The sequence below is a fragment of the Columba livia genome, chromosome 4 (assembly GCF_036013475.1).
Source record: "Columba livia isolate bColLiv1 breed racing homer chromosome 4, bColLiv1.pat.W.v2, whole genome shotgun sequence".
In the NCBI taxonomy this organism is placed as follows: domain Eukaryota; kingdom Metazoa; phylum Chordata; class Aves; order Columbiformes; family Columbidae; genus Columba; species Columba livia.
Window position 1 is genome coordinate 78272417 of NC_088605.1, and position 23247 is coordinate 78295663.

Sequence of the window (23247 nt, forward strand, 5' to 3'; positions counted from 1 at the left end):
CGGGCTGCAGACAAAGCGGCAGATGCAGTGGGCGAGCAGGACGGCGGCGCTGGCCGTGCAGCTGCCGTGCATTGTGCCAGCCTGGGCAGCCCGCGCGCTGCTCGCCCGCGGCTCCGGCAAGCTCCTCCACCGCCCTCCCTCGCCGCGGCTCGCCGGGCCCTCCCGAGTGTCGTCCTTCCAACGCACCGCGGACAAAGTTATTTTCTGGTTCCCTTTTCTTCTGATGCGGACAAGGAGCAAGTACCAAGTTTGTAAAAGAGAGTACGACTTTGCTCCACGTCAGTGGGCACGGCTGCACGTGCAGTCTTTTCTGTGCAGGCACGCAGGAAATTCTCCCTCCCTCTCACACACACAATGGTTTAGATTTGGTATTTATGAGCTTAAGTTAGAAATAAAGGAGGAATGAAGTTTCCAGGTGGTTCTTTCTTTCTTTAATCTTTCCTATGTATCTCCCTCTCCCTCCCTCTCTTTTCTATCGGTCTTTAATCAAATTCCTGCTGTTACTTTATTGAACAAAGGAGATGCTGGCACAGCCCTCAGTGCCTATGCACATGGGTTGCCCTATAACAGCCAAGTTGCTACGTTTTATTGTTAAATGGTCCCTGCAGGCTGTAATTACTAAAAAGCAGAAAGAAATGTCCAGGCTTTGGCAACTGAGATAAATGTTACTATCTGGTATTTCTTCAGCCGCTTGGGTTTCTATGAGGTATTGCCCTTAACCCTTGGAAGGCTTCAGAAAGACTTGTTTTTAAGAGACTATAAAACAGACCAGAGGAAACAGTAACATCACCTCTAGATGTTTTTTTCAATTCACTTGAAGGAGGCGACCACCAAGGCTCTTTAATTTAGGCGTCTCTTCAAATTTCAGATCCTACATACGTGACCTTTTTCCGCATTCTGTACTACAGAGCACTGAATCACTCTGCTCATATTGTTTCCAGGAATGAAGAAGAAATGTTCGTCTGGCTCATCTACAACCTGGCACGAAGACCACAGGAGGCGTCCGACCACTGAAGCAGGAGTGGCTGAGGACCCAAGCGACGCCCTTGCCCGTACATGCGTCCACAGTAAGCTCCAGCGAGTGCCTGGCTTGCAGCACCGCCTGCAGTCCCTCGGGACAGAGCCCAGCACGCCGCGGGGGTGAGAGGGGAGAGCCGGCGCTGCCCTCTGCAGAGCTCCCACCTCCCTGCTGCAGGTACAGGGGACTCAGCAAAGGACAGGAGGTTCCTCAGGCCTCAGCAGCCGGGGAACATGCCCGCCCATGCAGGCACCAGCCCGTGCCGCAGGGCCATGGCACCTGTGCTGGGAAACAGCTGCTTTTTCCAGGCCGTGGGGCTGTCAGCTCCGCTGCCGCGGGAACCTCCAGGGCTACTGACGTGCCGACCAGCCTGGGCTCTGATGGCCAGCGTGTGCTCCTGAGAGCAGGCACAGCGGGCAGGACATCCACACGCTCCCAGCGCACGTGTCCGCCCCAGTGGGACAGCCGGCCCCCGAGAGCTCCAGGGACCCAAGCTGACAGCACACAGACGGCCCTTTCCCGGCCACATCCTTCTTGCAAGGGAGAGCTTGCTTAGGCAAGGCGAAAGGAGGAGATCTGGGAGTCTGCTACTGCAGCCAGTTCTAGTTTTATTGTGAAAATCTCCCTGCTCTCTAAATACTGGAATTAAGAGTGCGTATTAGGCAAAGCGGAGTGCTGCACTCCCATATCGTAGCTGCTTCTGTACTTCAGAACGGGCTGTTTCAAGTTGATTTTCTTAAGCAGATAATCTAAACCCCCAAAATACTCCTTTTTGCACAGACAAGGACAAAGGCCCCAATATGCCACCAGCAGCACTTGAACTCGCCTTCACCCGCACTGCCAACCTTCACTAAACAGATCACCACATCGCAGAAAAGCCACCAGGTGCTACAGCTTCAGCTGAAGCGCACGGCTAAAGGTTTGGCTCATATCCGCAACACCAAACAAACAAACAAAGCTAAAGTGAAACTTATCCTCATAGCAACGAAGCAGGTAATGAGTCTAAAGATTATTTATTGGGTTTTCTAAAGGACTCCATGTCTCAGGAAAGAATCAATATCAAAGTTCAATTAACTTAGTTTTATGATTCACAACCAATCTAAAAGGGTGTATAGGTGTGTATAATATAGGACAGGTCTTCAACGAATCTAAGTTTGTGCAGGCCCACACTGCAGCTATACTGACTGCCAGCTCCTAAGAAGCAGTCTCTCTCTCATTCTGTCTCTGCTCTCTGCAATGTTACCGTTCCAATCAAACAAGAATATATCCTGTGCTGTACAGCTAGTCCGTCTGCACCAAACGTTAATGCAAAGTGTTGGTCTGGTTTGACACCCATGCAGAACAACACTCAGCTGACACAAGGTGAAGCCAAAACCAGTGCCACTTCACTGAGCAGAGACTCTTCTAGACTATAAAACTGCAAAATACACCTGACACAACACGCTGTGGATGTGAGTCACATCCTCCAGTCCCAAGTGCACGGTATGATTAGTACTCCTTGCCACCAAGGGCGGCAATGGCCTCAGCCACGCCGGGGCTCTGAGTCCAGCTCTCCTGCGAGCTCCTGGCGCTGTCCTAGCCTGAGCCCAGCACGTCTGCTCACAGCACTCGCCAGCTCAGCGTGACAGAGCCTGAGCAGCGCTGCGGCACCGGCTCCTGGTTTGCTACCAGCTCGCTTACAACAGCACGCGAAAAACCCTCCACGGCACTGCCTGGGCACTTCTTTGCTCAGAAGCTTATGATGCTTGTGATATTTAGGACCAGCAGGGTCCTTAAGACTCCTGTCGTCCCTCTCGGAAGCCTTGCCGCAAGGTCCGGCTGCCTCTGCGGGCACAGCACTGTGCCCGCCTCGCTTTGCTGTGTGTGTTGATAGGCTCCTTACCTTCCGAGACAGCGGCCGGAGCCTCAGGTGTCCCCATCCCGGCGGAGCCAGCCCGCCATGTGGCCAGCGCGGTCCTGGGAGCGGGGAACGGCACCGCCCCGGAAAGCGGAGAAACGGGAGCACGGCAACTGAGATACCAAGCCGCAGATACAGGTGCTGCGCACAGAGGCACCACGGGCCTAATCCCACAGTAAAAAGCTGGAGGTTTGCTGGGCTGGCGGCTCAGATTACTGCCCTCCTCCCCGGCAGTCGTCAGCAGGCCTGACAGACAGGAGCACGGACCGTGAGCAAAGGGAAATCTGCCCAGGGAAAGTGCCAGGCAGCTCCGTCCCGACTCCACCGCTCCGAGCTTGGCCTGCTCTCGGAACGCACAGCGGGCGTTGTGGGGAGAGAGGAGAAACTGTACTCAATAAAGAAGTGCTTCCAGCCACCCACAAATATTGATTGTTTCTCTTGAAATTCACCACTCGAATTTCATTTGGAAAAAGTAACTGGAAGTGAGAGTGGGGGCTAAAACCCCGCAGTGGAGGAGAGGTGGAGCAGGACGTGAGTCTCTGTTGCTCACTGGCCCACACGTTCCAGTGGAGGAATTCAGCTGCAAGGTCAAGGTTGAAAAGACGCCCACAATGGTTCCTTCTGCCAGCGGCAGCTCCACAGGTCCCTCTGCCTCCTGTCCTGCCCCGGGCCCGACACCCGGCCCAGGAGAAGGCTGTGGGCACACGGGTCTGTGTGAAACCCACGGAAATACCGCAGACAAGTCCCTGACACAGAGAACGTCAGCCTGACACTGCCAGGCAGTTACAGCTGCCCTCCACCCAGCCAGCCTGCCTTAACACCCAAGAGAATGCTGAAAACATACACTAAATCCATGCTACGTACATTACATTAACCTGCTTTCCTACAGGGAGCAAAATGTTTCATTTCTGGCCAAAAGGAACACACAGTTTCACTTCCACTTCCCCTAAACATCTTTTTCCCAGTTCCACTGTTAGAACAAGCCACATTATTCACAATCTTTCCCAAACACTTCCCTGTCCCCTGTACTTCGAGGCTCTGTGCACAGCATCCTCCGGGATGCAGTCACCTCCCTGACAGCCGCCAGGCAGCAGCGCTGGATCGCCCATGCCTAAGGGGAGCGAGTGTAAGGAGTGGTATCGCATGAAAACATCTCCGAGCAGGAGGAACCCAACGCGGCGTTCTGGAGGAGTTTCCTGACTCCCCGAGAGCGAGGATGGCACTGACCGCCTCCACTCACCTCCCCAAAGCAACAGGTTTTAACTCTGGTAAACAGAAGACTCGGAGCTAAATGGCTCTTCTCAGTTTCTGAATGATGTATTTTAAACACTGTACAAACAATGGGTCAGGACCCTGATGGGCTTTGGCTGGTCAGAGAATCCCAGAATCACGTGTTGGAGGGGCCCTCCCAGCTCCCCAGTGCCCCCCCTGCCATGAGCAGGGACATCTTCACCAGCTCAGGTTGCTCAGAGCCCCGTCCAGCCTGGCCTGGGATGTCTCAGGGATGGTTCATCCACCCCCTCTCTGGGTACCTGGGCCAGGCTCTCAGCACCCTCAGGGCAACAATTCCTTCCTCCTGTCCAGCCTGAATCTCCCTCCTTTAGTTTAAAACCATCACCTCTTGTCTTAGCTCAATAGGCCCTGTTCAAAAGTCTGCCCTCAAATGTATCAGCTGAGGACCCATCTCCTCATGTAAAACTCCAACTGAAGGCTCCTTATTCAGAGCGTTAAAAAGACACCCTTTGAAAGAACCAGCCCCTGTGCAAAGACATCATGCAACAGAGCATCAGTGACGCCGGTAGCCGGGAGCTGTGAGCAAAGGCAAAGGCAGAGTGCGCCAGCGTCCCGCAGTGTCGGCCACAAGCCCGCCCCGCCAGCGCCCAGCAGCGCAGTGCCAGCTCTGGCCTCCCGAGCTGTCGGGATTACAGCTTCCATGTACACCGCACCGGCCTCTTCCCGCTCTCTGGCCACCATCACTGCACAAACACCAGCCGCGGCACACAGCAGCTCTCGGCAAACCCGCTCCCGCGGTACCACAGAGTGCGGCGTGAGTCAGCGCCCGTCCTCATTAGTTTCATTCACAGAACTTGGACTTATTTGACGCAAATTTTGGCACGCTGTCAGATACGACACAAAATTACATTAGTGTCATAAGAGGAAAGGATTAGTCCACAGAGTCCTTTGAAGAATTGTGCTGGCGCTTGGCTTTTTGTGGAAACACCAGCAGCCTCCCCTCTCTCTAGGAACAGCCCATTCTCTCCTGGTCAATGAGGGAAACTGCTGCGCGGTGAGGGTTTGAGCCAAAGCCCTTCTGAGTCTGTGGGAATCTTTCCACCACTTTCCACAGGCTCCAATCGGCTCTACGCCTCAGATGTCGGTCGCACTGACATCTTCCTCCCACACTTTGACTTCCACAGGATCATGTTTCAAGCACAGTGGAAGACTTTTCCCTGTCTCTATTTTAAAGCCCTAGTTATCACAGTTGGCTGCTGAAAGGAGAAGAACTTTGTAGCCACGTAGACCAGCATCTTCTCCCTGTCAGCACCTGACGCAGACATGTCAAGACGAAGACAAGAGCAGAGCAAATACACCTGTGCCTCCAACCTCCTCCCGGCCCCAGCAGTCTGCAATGCAGCGACTGCCTAAGTGTGACACAGCCCCTGGCACCACGGGACTGGTGTGCCCAGGGGGTGCATCCCTGGTGAACCCGCCGTCACCTGAATCACCAGCTTCCTTCTGGCACTCCTGCACTCACGTCTACAGCCTACTCCTCCTCCCGGGTCTCATCATTCAGACAAGGGGGCCCAGGGACAGGGACATGCCAAGAGAATAAGCTGAATAACTCAAGCAACACAGAGAATCTGTAGGGAAGCATAAAACCCAACACACAGATTACAGTTATAGCCACGGATAAGCCTAATCCTTTCTCTTTGTACAGTTTTTAGCACAACAGGAAAATGAGGATAATGTTTTCTATGCCCACCTCTCCTTTATTTGAGCTTAAGGCTCTTTGAGATGAATAAGAATTGCAGGCATTGCTGAACTCAAAGCAGACAGAAACTACCAACCACGAACACCGAAATAGAACATCAGCTGCCTTGAATACGGATCTTTGCTGTGGTTGTACCTTTTTGTTTACTCATACCTCACCAGAGAGCTGCCCCAGAAAGTGAGACAACACAGTCAAACATCTTTCACTGCACACAAAACCCAGGATGAGAACTGCGCGATGCACAGCCCTGGGACAGGCAGAGCTGCCAGCAAAGCCGCTAGCCGCTACAGGAGCAGCGGCGCCACGTGTTTTAGTTGTGGTACACATCTCGCAGTGATGGCTAGCACCAAGCCCACAAAACCTGCTCCCCATTCAAGCTCCCGATGGTTTGTGTGAGCAGAGGAGTCGCTCGTGGGCGGCTGTGGAGAGGAACGAGGCGAGGGGCGGTGTTCCTGCGCTGGTCTCAGCAGCACTGGGCTCTGTGCCACCGTGTCCTACATCGAGCATCAAGAGCAGTAAGATACTAGGGAAACTATACGCTGTAGGAACAGAATGTACTTAATTTTTGATACAATATTGTATGTACTACATCAGTAACACTCAAACAGGCTTCGTACAGTTGCTCATATCTGTACAGTCCGATATTCGCTAAGAACACATATTGTGCATCTCGGGGTATGCGGTTTTGTTGTACGCCGCAGTTCTTTTGTGATTCACGCTTCATGCAATCTCACCAGCTCTGCAACTGCAGAACCCCCCACATCCCTGAGCCCCAAAAACAGCACCCCAGAAGGTCTCCACAGGACTCCTGCATGTCAGCAGCCACAGAGGAAAGGCCTAAAACATTGGTAGTTCTCTGTAGAAAATTGTTACTTGCTGTTCCACTAGCAAATTTAACAGACCTTTGCATTTATTGAACAAGACTGACGCTGGATCCAAGAGTCTAAAGAATCCGAGGGCCAAATTCTGCCCCGAGGTTCTGCGGGGTGCTGGCGGAGGCCCTGCTGCAGGCAGCACTGCGGCCGAGAGTTGCTGTCCCTGCTGCAGGCAGCACTGCGGCCGAGAGCTGCTGTCCCTGCTGCAGGCAGCACTGCGGCCGAGAGCTGCTGTCCCTGCTGCGGACAGCACTGCGGCCGAGAGCCGCTGTCCCTGCGTTCCCTGCAGCACCGTACTCGCAGCACGGCTACACTGGCCATCATGCCTCAGTGAGCTAATTGCTGCCGTTATGAACACCCTGAATGTAAAACTATGTAAACAGTGTGACGCTCTGACAGCCATTCTTGCTTACTGACCTGTGCAAAAGTCTATTTTTGGCAACTGCTGTAGGCCACTGCGGTCGCTGCAAAGCAGACAAGGCAATGCCCGTGTTTTGAGCCTTATCTTCAGCTGATATGAGCGTGCACGACACAATTAGATCGAACCGATACAACTGGAAAGGCCTGGGTCTTTTTTAATTGCACCAAATCTGCTTAGACACTGAAGTCTGAGAGGAACTGACAGAAAAAAAGCAAGTTGGAAAAAATAACTCATCTTCCACAATGAAACAACTAAGCCTTACTTCTGTGGCTTGCAGCTTCAGCTTTCAAACACTTTGACTCCTCCAGCTGGTTAAAGATCAACTGAGCATCAAGAACTACCTAAGGCAGTTTCTCAGGACAGCAGACAAGCCTCCCCTGCCGAAATTCAACTGGTCTCTGCAGTTTCTCATAGTGATTCACACCTATCTTTCTCAAACTGGCCAACCGTGAGCAAAAAGATCCCCAGCAGCAGAGCGTGGATTCCTCAGGCTTGATGGAACTGGTGTGGCTCACACCCACATTGCCACCAGCACTGATATAGGTATATGGAAGACTACAATGGGAAATACCTGCGGAGACCTGGCTCCTCGGCTCACTCCCAGCAGTGCAGCGACAGTGTCCGTCCTTCCCTGCAGCACAGCGCTATCTCTTCTCTTTACCTGGCGATAATTCTCAAGGCCGCCCCCCTGCATTCACCTGCAGCAAGGTGATGTGGCTGAGAGGGCTGGAAACGCCAGCAGTGCTGTGCGTGCTGCCTGACTGCTCACGGATGAAATAAACCAGAAAGAAATCAAAGTGCCTTCTTTTGGGCCAGCAGAGGAAAGTGCCCTGAAAAGCCCTGCATTAAAAAGTGGGGAAGGGGGAGGAGAAAGCAGGTAAGTTTGTTGTGAATATTCTAAAAGTCTTAAGAACCAGAGAGCAGAAAAACAACTAGAATGGAGCACCATGCCAGCGATGAGTACACAAAATACACTAGCAGTAGGGTATGTGACGCAGGAAATCATAACTCAGCTTAGCGGGGACTGGAACGTGCACCTAAGGTACAATCAGCATGGCTCTGTAACTCCAGGACATGCAGAGCAGCTCTTACTCTGGCTGATCCTGGCCTGGCCACAATGGCACGTGAAGCATCAGCAGCTTCCTCACAGCACCCCAGCTGCAGGCCTGGGGCTGCGGGATGGACACACACATCCACGGAACGAACACACATCCACGGCTGCGCCTATAGTCCTGGAAATGAATGGGCAAAACGAGGAGAGGGAGGGGGCCAGGAACGGGCAGGGAGAAAGGAACAGGCTTTAGGATCAGCCTGTTCAACAGTGAGGTGTGAGCAGCGCTGCTAAAGAAGCAGAGAAAGCTTGAAAACTGCCATTGAGGGCTCCTGAGGTGAGTGAGATGAAGAAAAAGCAGCCAGAGAGCAACCAAGAAAAATGATTGAACAGTGTCCCCCAAATGAGGACCACCTTGGAACAGGCGCAGTATTTGCTTAACGCTGGGGTTCCTCTGGTCATTCTCTGCCTCTGCCACACTGAGTCCATGAGCAGGGAAGCAGAAAGCATATGAATTCACAGCTTTACACCTCTGCTGCTGCAGGTTCCTCCCTGATGTCAGCAGGGGGTTTGCACAGAGTGCGAGGCAGACCATGGTCCTCGTGTACTAACTACTCTGGCATGGGTTATTTATTTAGAACCACTCATATCCATGAAGTATCACTGTGAGACAGGTCATTTTCCTCACCTCTCTTTATCTTCCTCTTCCCTCTCATACTGAATTTTCTCTGATTTTCCCTTCACATTCCCTTCATTGAAACTATTCCCACCCTTTTCCTCGATTAAAGTGACAAATAACAGACTGACGATGACAGACACTAATGTACCAGTATTGAGCTTTGCAGATGACATTCCAAGTAAAATAACACATAATTGCCACAACCTGTCTGCAGACCCAGCAAGCTGCTGTAACATCAGCGTTTGCTTAGTAACACAGCTAGAGCTCCACTCTGCTGCCTCCGGTACTGAAAGCTTACCTTTGTCCTAAAATAAAAAGCTACGATTAAATAGCAATCTGAGTGTGTTACATGGGCTACGCAAATGTATGGAGTGGGTCAAATGTATCTTGTAGCTCCTCTGTTTGGTATTCTCACTGCAATACATCTGAATAGAAAGATCTGTGCTTTCTGGCCTTTGTGCTGTCTGGAGTCACTGCCGTACTGCTCCACAGAGCTCCGGAGACTGCAATTTGAAAAACAAGCAATCAAAACCACACTGACCTTGAATATGCTTTGGAAAAACCACAGACACCAAACAGACTTCGCTATTGTTTGCATATGACTTTTAAGGGGTAAAGTCCACGTCAGTGTGAAGCTAAAATCACAGACTCAAACTTCAGGTGACAAGTGACCGTTCAGAGAGTTTTCAGACTGCTGGTATTTGCAGCAAGCAACCCTAATCCACTTCAATTACATCACTCTGGCCAATTAAAAAACAATCAGTATCTTAGGCACTTCCACTACTAGTTTATTTTCAGATGATGTAGTACTGCAAAACATCACCTTCTTGTCCCCGTAACAAAACCCAGCCCCTGCAGGGAAGCACACAGTGCTTCCTTCATCAGCCTCGATGGCTAAACTCGTTACGTCTGGGGTAAAGATCGTCTGCACATCCCTGGGCCTGCAGCTTTACCTCAAGCTGGGCTTGCAAACCTTTGTTCGTTCGCGGTTCATCACGCGGATGTCGGCCTGTCCCGCAGCATCCCGCTGACGTAAAGGCTCCGCGTGGCTCGGGTTCTGTGCTCAGCTGCTTGCTTTACTTTGCTTTTTGGGTTGGCTTTTCCTTCATTCTGAGCCACTGCCCACGAAGCAGTCGGGACGTCACAGCTTTGTTCTGCGCTGCTTTGCCAGCCCGCGCAGCACTGCAGGCTCAGCCGGGGCTGCGCGCAGTGACCCCAAACGAGGTCTGGGCTGAGCTCTTCATTTTCATTTTCCAGTTCAAAGTTTATGGATTGTCACTGAGCTTCAAATGTGCAGAAAGGGCCTGAAGCACCTTGGCGAGGAGACAGCACGTGAATGTAACAACTCCGCACACCAGTGTGCTTGATGTGCTTTCTAGTGGGGTGAAATGAAACCATGGAAGGCTCAGAACCAAAGTTCCTTCACATTCACTGTAGTATTCTGAACCAGAAAAAATATCAAATACCCCTGCATACTCGTTACAAAGGAAAAGGAAAGTTCATCTTGGCAAAATGAAACTAAAATGTGACAAAGGGGTTTTAATTTTGAACTTTCGCTAACTTAGTTTGAATTAACCATTTTGTTCAGTCAATAGAGTTGGGCTACAATCTACATGGGCCTTCAATAAAAACCATTTTTTCTAGAAAACACTCAGACTGCAATGAACTACTTTTGCAAATCTCCTGGCACTGGCGACGCAACCATCTAACAGTTCTGTCTATGGATATCCAGAACTGGTCAGTACCCAAACGTGCTTTAGGTAAATAGCAGAACAGAGCCAGCAAAAGCCTGAAATACACTCCAGAGAGCAGGAGGGTGTCTGAGTTGTTCACACCTGCCCTGCTCGGACACCACGGCCCAGGTGTTAGTTACTCCGGCTCAAGCACAGACCTTTTGTTTGGCTAATGGCAGCTCCTCAGCTATGCTGATCTTGGCCCACATTCCTCTGTCTGAGTGCACTCAGGATAGAGCACTCCATGCAGAGAGACCTGCTGTCACCCAACCCACACAGCAAAAACTGTTTGGACATGCCCCTGGCAAAAAACATACAGAAAGCATCTCTACTAAGGTCTCAGAAAAACACTCAGACTCCAAATCCAGACATCTCTGATTCAAGATGCACAACAAGATGCAAGTTCTGTGGCCTGACCGTAAGACAAACATACTTGTTACACATGTCACCAAAGGGGATCAGCAGGATTTGCTCAGCTGGGTTATGCTCAGCCATCAAACCCAGCACACTGACATCGCTACTCAGGACCATTTGCAAGGCCTGAGACTGCCAGGGAAATGGCGACACAGAGTGGGTCACAGCTCATTCATCCAGTGATAACGCAGAGGCTGTTGCTCAAAGGATGCAGGTGAGGCAGCTGCTCTTCCCCTGCATCAATCCCGAGTACAGTCTCGGTCAGACTGCTTGCGGGCAGCACAGCCGCTCTGTCACTCACCTGCGGAACACGAAACAGCCCCCAGTCTTGCTGAGGCCAGTGGAAATCCTTCTGCTGTCACCGCAACAGTGACAACATGCAGCAAATGAGACACGAGCTACGTACAGAACCGCCACCCCCTCACAGAGAGCCCCAGGCACTTGGAGAGAACATGGACTGCTGGTCAGTCACTGAACAGGAGTCCTGGATTGCCATGTGGCAGGGGAGCAGAGGAACAGGTCTGGGTGTACTGGTGGCAAAGGAGTCACAGAAATGTTAGCTGGGAAGAACAAACACTTGCCCTTGGGCTCATGCCTGTGTGCCTAAACCAAGGCTTTTGCCAAGACCAGGAGAAGTCCTAGACTTCCAGCTGGAGATGAGAGGGGGACAGCGGGGACAGCCTCCGGGGAGGGAGGGAAGGAGCGCTGCATCTTGCCTACCTGCGGACGACCAGCTTGAGTTTCTTGTAGGACCCTTTAACCAGGGAGATGGCCTCTCTTCTGGAGCTGCTCAGTTCCACCTCGTTGATGTTCACCACTTCGTCACCAGCCCGCAGCTTGGAAGGCAGGGAGTCCGCTTTACCTCCCTCCTCGACCTGCACAGGGAGGAGAGAGGAAAGAAATGGTGAGACGTGCCTGCCGTGCTCTGGCTGTCACACGCAGAGTTGAGCATGCACTTCTGTTGAAGGGATTAGGTCTGTCAGCCCCAAACTCAGCTCTCTGACTCTTTGCCAGCCAGCTTCCTCAAAGGGCTGTGCTTGACTCCCCTGCATTTCATATAGATGGAAGCTGGGGATCAGCTGCCAAACTAATCCTGCCAAGAAGCACTGCTTTGAAAAGCCATTGGTATTTGGAAGCAGTAAACGCCAGCAAAACAGCCATGGAACACTTCCTGATAACAGTACTCAGGCATAAGCCCAAGGGCAAAGCCAGGATTAGAAGAGCTCAGATGGGATTCTTTATTGTTCAAGCTGCTGTTGGTGATCTAGCTGGCTGGTTAACAACAGCTTCTTGCTTACCGGGCAGCAAGAGAGCAGGTGCACACAGGAGTATGTTGGTAATGACGTGTAGCACCTCTTCCAGGTTTTTCAGCTAGGGATTTCAAAGCACAGTGTAAAAGAAAGCAGGCAAATGTTTTAATTTCTGAGAAAGTGAGCAGCACGCCCAAGGCTATGTAGTGGCAAACCAAAGAAGAATCTTAAGGCACTTTGTTGTGTATGGTCCTCCACGCGCACCAATTCTCCCTCAGTGTGCCAGCAGAAACACACCAAGCCTGCAAAGAAGTGACAAGGCAAAGGACAAGCAAATTTGGCCCTGGCTTTCTGAACTGCAGCCTTGTGCATGAATGCTCTACCTCTCTGCAAAGGACTAGCATAGCAGAGGGCCAGGGTATATTTGGGTTAATGCACCGCAAATCCCCGATTTCTGGGGACCAAGGAGTGCAACCAGTTGGGAGTGCGACTGAAATAGCTCTTATTATAAAACTTGCCACCACAAAATCTGATATTCAAAGCACCTGGCAGTTCCTGTTCCCCAGAAGCTACGACCTGTGCCAGCAATTGTTGTGTGCCCCTTACTTGAGTATAACGTCTCATGGCACGTTAGAAGTACAATCTCTCTCTTCAGTCCTTCCCCTTCCCAACATGGCCCTGAGACAGCAAGCGGCATCTGAAGTGAGCTGGGGCTCCGCGCGGCCAGCGGCAGCGCTGCTGCTTGCAGGGTCCCATCTGCTGAGCACCGAGGCTGCACGCCGTCACTCGTTTCATGCCATGCCAGGCAAAAGGTAACTGAGCCACAACTCGGACATGGGACTCGCCACACGCAGATTAGCCAGATTTTTACCAGAACATTCATTTCAGTGTTGAATGGTGATTTCCCACAGGCAAAGCAGGTCTGTTCTTCTGAACAATAGTATTCCAGCTCATGTATCTTCTAACACGTAAAATCTTGACTTCCACAAACATTAGCTAATAGATTCTCTTACCCCCCTACAAAGGCAGGTAAAAATCATTGTCACTCATCCTACCAGGAAGTCATTCCACTGATGAATGAGTTTGTTCTTTTCTTCTTAAGAATGGATAAAACCACAGGAATGCGACTTGCTATAAAGAGCCTTGTATCACAATGACCAGGAAGGGTGGAAGATGAAACATTAGACCGTGCTGCCAGCATAAATAAATAACAAACTAAGATGCGGTATTGCTCAGTTTGTTGCTGTTCCAAAGGAAAACAGGTGGGTATCATTTCAACCACATACAATAGACTGGGATACTATGGGTTAGATTAACCTGGGATATAGTCAACAGAAGGGATTTTTTTTTTAATTGATTGATCTTTTGTTGTTTACATCGTTATCTATTAACAATCCTTTAGCCCTCTCGGCTGTCTGTTGCTTAGGTACAGTTGTCTCATCTATTCATCTGGCGTACCGTGGATGCAAATTCCTGAAGGTTTCTGAAGGAAAGACTGACGACAGCCCCGTGACCTGGCAATACAACTCCGGGAGTCACAAGAGGCCAAAAGACTCCCAGGTTTCCACCCGAAGCCCCGAAACAAGGCACGGCCTCGCAAAGCAAGGCTCCTGGGCTCCACGTTCATTTCTTCTCCCTCAATGCCTCTGGAAATATTTGTGTTTAAGGAGTGGCAATATTTCAAGGAAAGGACTGAATGATTCAAACAAAACAAGCTGCACTATAAACACAAAACTCTACCTCTACTGCTTGTAACAATTACCAACAAAGCAAACAGAGCTCAGCGTACACATAATCTGTTTAAATGAACACCTACTTCACGGGGCCAGGCTGAGCAAAGGCAGGGCTGGGACCTGCTGCTCCGCGATGCTCTGGCGGCTCAGGGGGGAAGACGCCTGCAGAGCCGTGCAGGCCGCGGCAGGCAACAGGCAGGCCGGCCACTTGTGCCAGTGCTTACCCTCCTGAACAACCTGCTCGCCCTGGGAGACAAATGAGAGGCCAAGTCTCGAGCTGTTCCCTCAGCCTCAAGTGGTTCTGCGTGCTGCTGGTCAGCAAGGGCTGAGCCAGCAACACAGTTGTTCTGAGCGTGTAAGTTGTGTTGGAGCAGCTTGAGCAGTCACAGCATCGTCAAAATCATCCTCAACACTCACTTGCGCCACAAATGTAATAGCCATGAGCTAAGTGAGCTAGTGTGAGAGGTCACTCAACAGCCAGTAAGAGCCCTTCCCTGCCAAGCTGGCCTCTCCCGAAATACACCCGCTTCAAAACGCCTCTGACGCAAACCCACGTCCCTCAGTTGCCTTTACTGCAGCAAAGCCTTCCCTGCCCACTGCCCTTCCCTCAAAAGCCCTAGGCCACCCCTGGCCCTGCTTCGCATTCACCCGCCACTCCATGTTCTTCCATTAGAGGAGGCTTCTTGTCACTCAATAGACGTTGCGGCAGACTTTGAACCCATCTGTTCTCCCTTTTTTTGGCTTACTGTAAAAGCAACAAGTTGCTTAAGCAGATCACCAAGGATACACAAGACTTATTACTACTGTCTTTTGTTTGGCTTGCTATGGTTACTGTAGGTTTAGAGAATGCTGTCTAACTGAGACCCTTTCTTGGTTATTTTAAATAGGTTTTCTTTATTTATTTCTCTTTTCTCTGCATCTTTCTTTGAGGGGCTTTAGTAACAACAAATTCTCTGTAGCTTTTAAGATGGATCATTCCACCTTTGTGTTCATTGTATTACAAATGGCACGAGCGATTCCTAGACTGTAAACCTAATTGCTGAGGTTTCTCTATGAAAAAACCAAGCAAGGAAGCAAACAGGTATGCACGGCATATGCAGTTACCCAGGGAGAGCTGTGCCGCGCAGGTCAGGTCGGTGCAGCTGCTCGCGACACCGGGAGGCGCTCTGCAGGGACCAGCCAGCTCAGCTGCCTGTCGGCAGCAGCAGCAATCGCAACGGCAAACCGCTGCCCTTTTCGTGTCACATATTGTAACGGGGGGAAGGGAAGCATCACAAATGAACTGCTGGAGATGGCTGTCCAGAATTCCTGAGCTGCAGAAAAAAGTCTTATAGGAAACGACAGGGTGAGAGAGGGAAAAATATTTGTTCCACGAAAGGACTGAGAGAGGTCGCTACCTCTGCTACACGGAGTCTGACCCACCCAGGGGAGTTACAGAATAACGCTCTCCACTTTATGCCCCTTATTTTCAAACGTTTTCCTGGAGCTGGTTTTGTTCTTTCCAGTGGAACGGCGCATTGCCAGTGAATCTGGGGTTCACCCCTGCCAGGCCACTCGCTGGGTCATTAGCACTGCTGCAGCCTGGGGAAAAGGGTCAAACCAGCTGAGGATCTGAGAGCAAACACAGGGAAACTGACTGTCTCCTCTTCCAAATTCAACAGTCAAGATTTTAATCACTTCTCAGTGTGCAGACTGGAGCACCGGACAGGTGAGACGTGTGCACTGCTATGTGTAACACAGCACCCCAGAGCAGCCACGCCATGCCCCTGCACAGCGGCGCACACAGCCAAGCGCGGCTTGCTCGCTAAACTCCTGGAGTACTTGATTGATTCGGCTTCCTGTTGGAGATTTTTAAGCCCCTGGGGGAGTTCAGAGCTGGTTCCCAAACCTGCAAAGGGCGCTGCAGAGCTGCTGAGTGGCCCCAGGGCACACGCTGCTCCCTCGCCCAGACCCAGTGCCGTGTCACGAGCCGGGGCAGCCAGTGTCTCCCATGCAGCAGACAGAAATTCTTCCCCATTGTCCCCAGCCTCTGTGTCAGCATGATAGAGCAGTTAAGACAATTCAATCAAAAAATAGTGAAGTCAAAGGTCTCTCTCTGGAGCCGTGTCTCGGCTGGATATCCCCATCCCTGATGCAGACGCTCATCTCCAGAGAATTCAGCTAGTGACATTTACCCCGAGCCGAAGAAAAGTGTTTCCAAATTAGTTATTGTTTTATTCTGCAGGAAGCAGGAAGGAATTCTTTCTCATAGTGCTCTGGATGGTTCTACAGTAACATTTCTGCTCCCATCTTCAAAGCATGGTAGTGGAGACACTGATTTATTCCAGGTAGTCATACAAGGTGTACACAGAATGAATTCACCTTGAGAGGCTGAACTGTATTCAGTAGAAGAACAAGTTAAACGACACGGGTTTGAAGGGTGAGCAGTGCTAGGAAATTTTTCTGGCACTTCCAAAAAAATTCTGTTATTTAAGACAGGCAAACAAACATATTTTCTCCCACACTCAGCGTGAACCATGTTAACAAACATATTTACTTGCCTTGGAGCAAGACCCAGCCCTTATCATTCACAGCTCTGACACTTCTGGCATCTCCAGGCTTATTTTCACAGGATCACAGAATGTCAGGGATTGGAAGGGACATCATTTTCCAGATAGCGGGATACTATTTTCCAGATACTACATCAGCCAGGCACCACCGTAAATCCAGAGGGACGTTTACTCACCAAGCTGGCAGTGACCCCAGCTCTGATGTTAGCATTGTGACAAACCCCGCAGTATCCGTGCTCACAGAGAAGGGTCAGGAGCCCAGGCTGAGCCGGAGCGTCCCAGACGGCTCACGGCTCCTCTGCAGCGCGTGTGACGAAAGCTGAAATGAGCAGGAACTACTTATGTTTTTTTCACAGGAGGGATTTCAGGCAAGTGAGTCGTATTTACCCAACCTGAAACCTGTCCAGGATGCCGTGTGAAAATTGTACAGAGCCTGTGATACAAAGGGGACCAGGATCTCGCCTTTTCTGGCTATTCCCCAAAGCCAGACTGAAGCCCATGCAGCCGCAGTGTGACCTGTTCTCCCCCAAGCGCTGCAGATGGAAATGTGGCGGTACACTGCAGTGCCCCCACCCCAGCACGGACAGACGCTCCCTCAAGGACCGGGACCTTTCCCAGCATAGTTTACTGAGGGTAGCAAAGCAAAGCAGCTTCGGGCACCGAAGCAGCGATCCAGCTGCAGAAATACCACTGTGACCCAGGCAGGCTGGGTGCAAGTGCTGACAAATGCGAGGATTGAAGGGCATTCCTAGGACTGCCCTGCAGTCCAACACTTCCACACCTTCCCGTGTCCCGTGGGATTGCTTCCTGTCCTGGGAACAAGGTTAATCTCAGCAGTCGGCCCTTCCGCAAAAGGTGGCAAGAAGTGGATGGAAAACAGATTGCTGGCTTCAGCCACAGGAGATAAGGAGACCTGCTTGGATGAGTTTGTGTCTGACTCCTCCGGGTGACTCTCAGTTCCTAAGCCAGCGGAGGAAAGAAGGCTTAGCTCTTAAGAGAATTTTCCATCTTCTTAAGCAATGAACTCTTAGGCTCCCACAGAGATTTTTACATATAAAAGTAGAAGAGGCAAGGAAAATCAAGTCTCCTTTCAGCTAATGCACCAAAAAAGATGGACCTAACACTACAGCTTTGACACAAGGACTTCAAGAAGCCTCCAGGATCTTTTCTGTAAGAAGCAGCAAAACTACCAATGAATTTACTCCATCCCACTCCATATATACAAGACAAGGAACTAACCTGTGTTTGCTCTACGGTAACACCTAGAGCCGTATCAGCTCCCTCTTCAGAGGGGTGGTACAAACACGTTATCACGGCCAGCTCCTGAATAAAAGCACCCATGTGCACCTGAGTCACAGAGCCGCTGTGGAAAACCCACGCGTGAGCAGGCGCGGGCAGCGCTCGCCCTCTGCAGCGCTGACACCCGAGGGACCGCTCTCTCCTGCTGGCCCCCCGCGTGAGCCCAGCTTCTGTGCAGCAGCCTTGCCTGCAGCACACACCCTGTGCACATGGGAATCCGAGAGCCTTACTTCTTTGTTCACTGTTTGTTTTTTGCAAACAATCCATTCCATGCATGCCACAGAGGGTATATGAACAGGTGATACAAATACGGGGCCTGGAGCACGTTAACTTGCTCCTGTTTGGTCTGCAGCAATTATCAGGGTGATATCGGCTCAAGGGGCTGCAAGAACTCACTCCCCGCTACCCTGGTGTATCTGACGGAGCACCCAGAGCCCTGGCTGCACAGGTCTGAGTTAATGTTTGCTTTGCAGTGTGAGAGTTACAAATAGCTGTTTGTCAAAGACTCTGCCCCAAACACACCCAAGGTTTCCGCAATCAGGACTGCTTTAGGAGTCCGTCTGAGCCCTACAAACCCTAGGATTTTGGGTCAATGGCACCAAGTGCTCCCTGAAGCTTTTCCCTTGCCATCTCCAAACAGCCCTTCTTGGGGGCTGCAATGTATCCCCCAAACTGTGGGATGTCACGAACCAACACCCCCCTACGAACCAAAATGTAAACCGTGCAAGAACGGGCCCACCTCCAGAAACGTCACCTTTGAGTGCAAATGGATAGGCACAGGAACATCTTACTATTTCTCTGCTGTTTGCCGTTTCTTTTGCTTTGCATACTCTCTTCTGACAGCAAGACCTTACATACTCTCCCTCCCCGGCCTTGCTATCTAGGAAAACAAGCCAGTCAGAGATGCACTGGCAAAATTCTTTTTATTACCTACTCCAAGGGCAATTTTCAACAACATGCAGCTCTTGCCTTTCAGTCCTTGTTACAGGAGGCTTTACAAGCCTGCCCAGGCCTCTCTACCTCTTTTCTCTACTTGCTGTTATGAGCTATATTGCCATAACCCCCAGGGGTTGTAGCTTGATATGAGACTTTCTCTGGATTGTCTTTTTGGGGTAACTGGATAATATTTCCACCCAAGAAAATAGGGCTGAGATGTACACAGCTGTGGTCGGGTCAGAGAAGAAAGGAGACAACCAGCAAGCTCTCAAAGTGCAGTTGTTGAGGGGCTTTTTCAGCACAATTAGACAGTGAACATCCTGCCCCGGCCCACTGCTCACCTGAATTCAAAATACGAACGCCAAGAAAATCTGCCCTGCGATCAGGTAATTGCATACATTAGGTAAAGCTAAACCTAGAGGATTTTCTGGCTACTGAACAGGTAGTACTTATCCTTCCTGGAGACAGATCCTTGGCCCAGCACAGCCACTTGCTGCTTTTGATGTTTCCCACTTCTCTTGCCCCTGTTTCCCTTCCCCAGTATTAACGCTTTTATCATACCTGTTATTATAAACAGCAATAATAGTAGTAATGACAACAGTAATAACGATCCTCAAGAACTTTCCTCCCATCGGCTAATTTGACCTTTCAACGCCACGGGAAGACAGCAGGAAGTATTGTTCCTAAATGAGAGAGGAATAAAACCAGCAGCAATGTTTATGTAACTTTTCCCGGGTCACAGAAGGAGCCACACGTTAGTGTGGAGCTGCACGCTGCCTGCCGGCCCATGCTGTACTGATGCCAAACGAGACTCCCTCCCCTTCGGTACTTCTACCACGTCCTCACCAGTGAGACATTTCCCTCACGGCAATTTCCCCTTTCTGCAGCCAAGCAGAACTGCTCTTGGATGGCCTTCCATCTGTATTTTGGCTCCCCGCTTGTTTCCACAGTTTTAATTCTTCTCTATTTGCTGTGGTTGTCATCTCCTCCACTGTGCTTCTGTTTCCATTTCTTTCTTTTGCGCTATATTCCGCTTTTCATCATGAACCTCATTCCTCCCTAAGCTTCCTAATACAAACTAATAACCACTAAATGGTCTTTAACCTAAAGGAAAACACAAAGATGATGCAGCAGAGCCATGCTTGGTGAACCGACCGGTGCTCCCGCCAGGCATCCAAACAGCTGCCATGGGGATCCCTGTATTGAGTTCTCGCTCTTTTTAATGAGAACCAGACATCAAAATTTTTAGACACTCTTTGAAGACTGAAGCTTAGAGCAGCCAACAGCAATTCAAACACAGCTCAACATCAAGAGATGTGTCCTCGAGCGCAAGACAGCACCGCTAGCGTCCCCAGGCCATGGGAAAGCGATGCTAGTGGGATCTGGGAGGTAGCTGGGCCAGTTCATCCCAGCACAGCGGCTCGATGTCTTTTGAATCACTGCCAGGTCACACACGCTCCACAATAACACAGCGAGAACTCCCCCGGACCAGATAATGGCAACAGTGCAGCTTAGAGCCACGGTGCCGCTGCAGAAGAGGAATTTTACGGTTCGAGTCATTGTCATCACATCACACTTGGCAAACCCTTTCTTTATTCCCCAGCCTTCCATAATTATTAAAAAGTCTCCTCAAGCGAATTTAGTGCCCACGACAGATGCCAGGCTCACAACCCTTGAGATTCCTCTTCCTTGCCTACAGATGAGCTTGCCGCCCTTCCTCCCGCGCCCTTCTCCCCACTGCACCTCCAGCGTGCTTTAGCCCTGCAGTGAAGGACAAAGCCTCCTGGAGACAAAAGGAAGGCTACTTCTCCGAGATGCTCAGCGTTGCTGCTGAGATGGCCAGCTCCAGACATCCATGCAGCAGCTACTTTTAAAAGACAGGGTTTGTGCAGCAGAATGTGGGAGCACACCGTATGTGTGGGAGCACACCACACCATGTGCGGGAGCACACCGTACCGTGTGTGTGGGAGCACAACGCACCGTGTGTGTGGGGGCACAACGCACCGTGTGTGTGGGAGCACACCGTATGTGTGGGAGCACACCACACCATGTGCGGGAGCACACCGTACCGTGTGTGTGGGAGCACACCGCACCGTGTGCGTGGGGGCACAACGCACCGTGTGTGTGGGAGCACACCGTATGTGTGGGAGCACACCGTACCGTGTGTGTGGGAGCACACCGCACTGTGTGTGGGAGCACACCGCACCCTGTGGGGGAGCACACCGCACCGTGTGTGGGGAGCACACCACACCGTGTGTGCGGGAGCACACCGCACCGTGTGTGTGGGAGCACACCGTACCGTGTGTGTGGGAGCACACCGCACCGTGTGTGTGGGGGAGCACACCGCACCGTGTGTGTGGGGGAGCACACCGCACCGTGTGGGGGAGCACACCGCACCGTGTGTGGGGAGCACACCACACCGTGTGTGCGGGAGCACACCGCACCGTGTGTGCGGGAGCACACCGTACCGTGTGTGTGGGAGCACACCGCACCGTGTGTGTGGGGGAGCACACCGCACCGTGTGTGTGGGGGAGCACACCGCACCCTGTGGGGGAGCACACCGCACCGTGTGTGGGGAGCACACCACACCGTGTGTGCGGGAGCACACCGCACCGTGTGTGTGGGAGCACACCACACCGTGTGTGGGAGCACACCGCACCGTGTGTGCGGGAGCACACCGCACCGTGTGTGTGGGAGCACACCGCACCGTGTGGGGGAGCACACCGCACCGTGTGTGGGAGCACACCATACACAGGCACGCTGTCTGCGGGACCGGTGTCTGTGTGAAGAGCACTTCATGGCACCATCCATCATCAGTCTTCTCCCCAACATCAACACAGTAAAAGAACTGCCCCCCAGCATTTTCTGTGACACTGCTGTAACCCCCAGATAGTAAAGGATCACAATCAAATACTCAGAAATGATCAAAAGCGCAGGAGAGAGCAGAGCAATATGTTTCAATTTCATACAAGAATGAATATCTGCAAATCAAAGTGTCCGTGTACCTCCGAGCGGCACCACGTACCGCTGTACACACCTGCCTGCACTGCCCACCGCCCCGTGACCTGGTGCCGCCACAGGCCTGGCTGCGCACGAGAGAGCCTGCTCCCGTGAACCCGCAGAAAGTGTGCAATCTGAGCCGCGCACCAGCCGCTTCCTAAACAGGGTCCTACCAGCTCACCCAAATGGAAAAGAGTGGGGGGTCTGAAAAGCCTGTCCGTGCTCAGGCCTTGGCGATGTCTCTCAGGGCTTGGTGGTCCTACTGAGAGCGGCAGGGAGATGGAAGAATGAACTCCGCTCAAAGCCCTCCCCCTGCTGCCACTATTCCTGTCCCCTGCAGCCACTATTCCTGTCCCCTGCTGCCACCCCGCGGCAGCTGGAATGGCAGGGACAACCGCTCTCCTCTGCGGGACTCGGCCATGTGGGCTGCCCTCCTCATGATGGGCTGCAAGAGCAGCTCATGCGGTGTTAATGAGCAGAGGAACGAAACCCTGCCAGCTCAGAGCCAGGCCTAAGCCTGAACTTCACTCTTCAAACACATGGATAGTTCTGTTTTCAGTAACATGAGTTATGCACGAGTGGCAAATTAATCTGAAAGGCCATCCAGTTATTACTGTTGTCATGAAAATAGAGCAGTTGCTGCACTTAAGCCAGAGTGAATATCTCAAAGAGTCAAAGGCAGATGCATGGATAAATGTTATGGTGTGGGAAAGCAAGAATAAACTGTTAAACAGCGGCATTTACCTTATTTCTTAATTTAGATTTGGAAACCCAGTGAGACTCAGCAGGGAATGCTGCAGTGCCCTAAGTACCAGATGAGAGAAGAGGGGTCCTGCCCCCCAGCCTGTGCCCATGGCCTCAGCTCCGCAGCTCTCCCACATTTCTGCTCATAGCACTCAACCTGCGGGGTCAGAGCACGTTCCCTACCAGTTTGTCCTGGAAGTACCTTAGGCTGCTAAACGCTGGATAATACACGTTAACAAGCGCTGAATTCATCTTGTTTGGGCTCTGTGTCAATTCTTTAACTCGTGTCCAAGAGGCCACGTGCAGCCCCAGGCCCCCTGCCCAAGTGTCAGCCTAAATGTCTCCAACCTGCACATGGAGCAGTTTCTGCCAGATCAAGAAAATGCTGGAGCAATTTTGAAAGTAAGATGATAAAAGCAGGCTTAGCTAGTGATTAGCAAGGCATTTCACAGCAATCCAGGAACTTGCTTGTTAATATTACACTGCAGATGTGGACAGGAATGATGCAAAAGCAGCCAGGGTATGCAAGGAAGCACGTTTGTTCTCTTCTGCCTTAAAAAATTCCCTTCAGCTGTGGGTGAGAGGGAAAGGTCGTTCCTAAATCCACTCTCACAACAGAAAAGCAAAGTGCCTGCTCTGTGTCTCTTTTACACGTA

General features: G+C 51.4%; 1 protein-coding gene across 7 annotated transcripts in view; it reads right to left on the bottom strand.

The window, feature by feature from the left end:
* SHROOM3 (shroom family member 3) overlaps positions 1-23247 on the bottom strand; it is a 128595-nt gene that overhangs the window by 79623 nt on the left and 25725 nt on the right. For 4 of the 7 annotated variants that reach the window (XM_065062860.1, XM_021290142.2, XM_065062861.1 and 1 more), the window contains one exon: positions 11801-11955. In XM_065062860.1, the coding sequence (XP_064918932.1) occupies positions 11801-11955 (155 nt within the window). Of the gene's footprint in view, positions 1-2900; positions 3097-11800; positions 11956-23247 lie in introns of those variants that run through there. The other 3 variants (XM_065062868.1, XM_065062866.1, XM_065062864.1) reach the window with 3 other exon arrangements.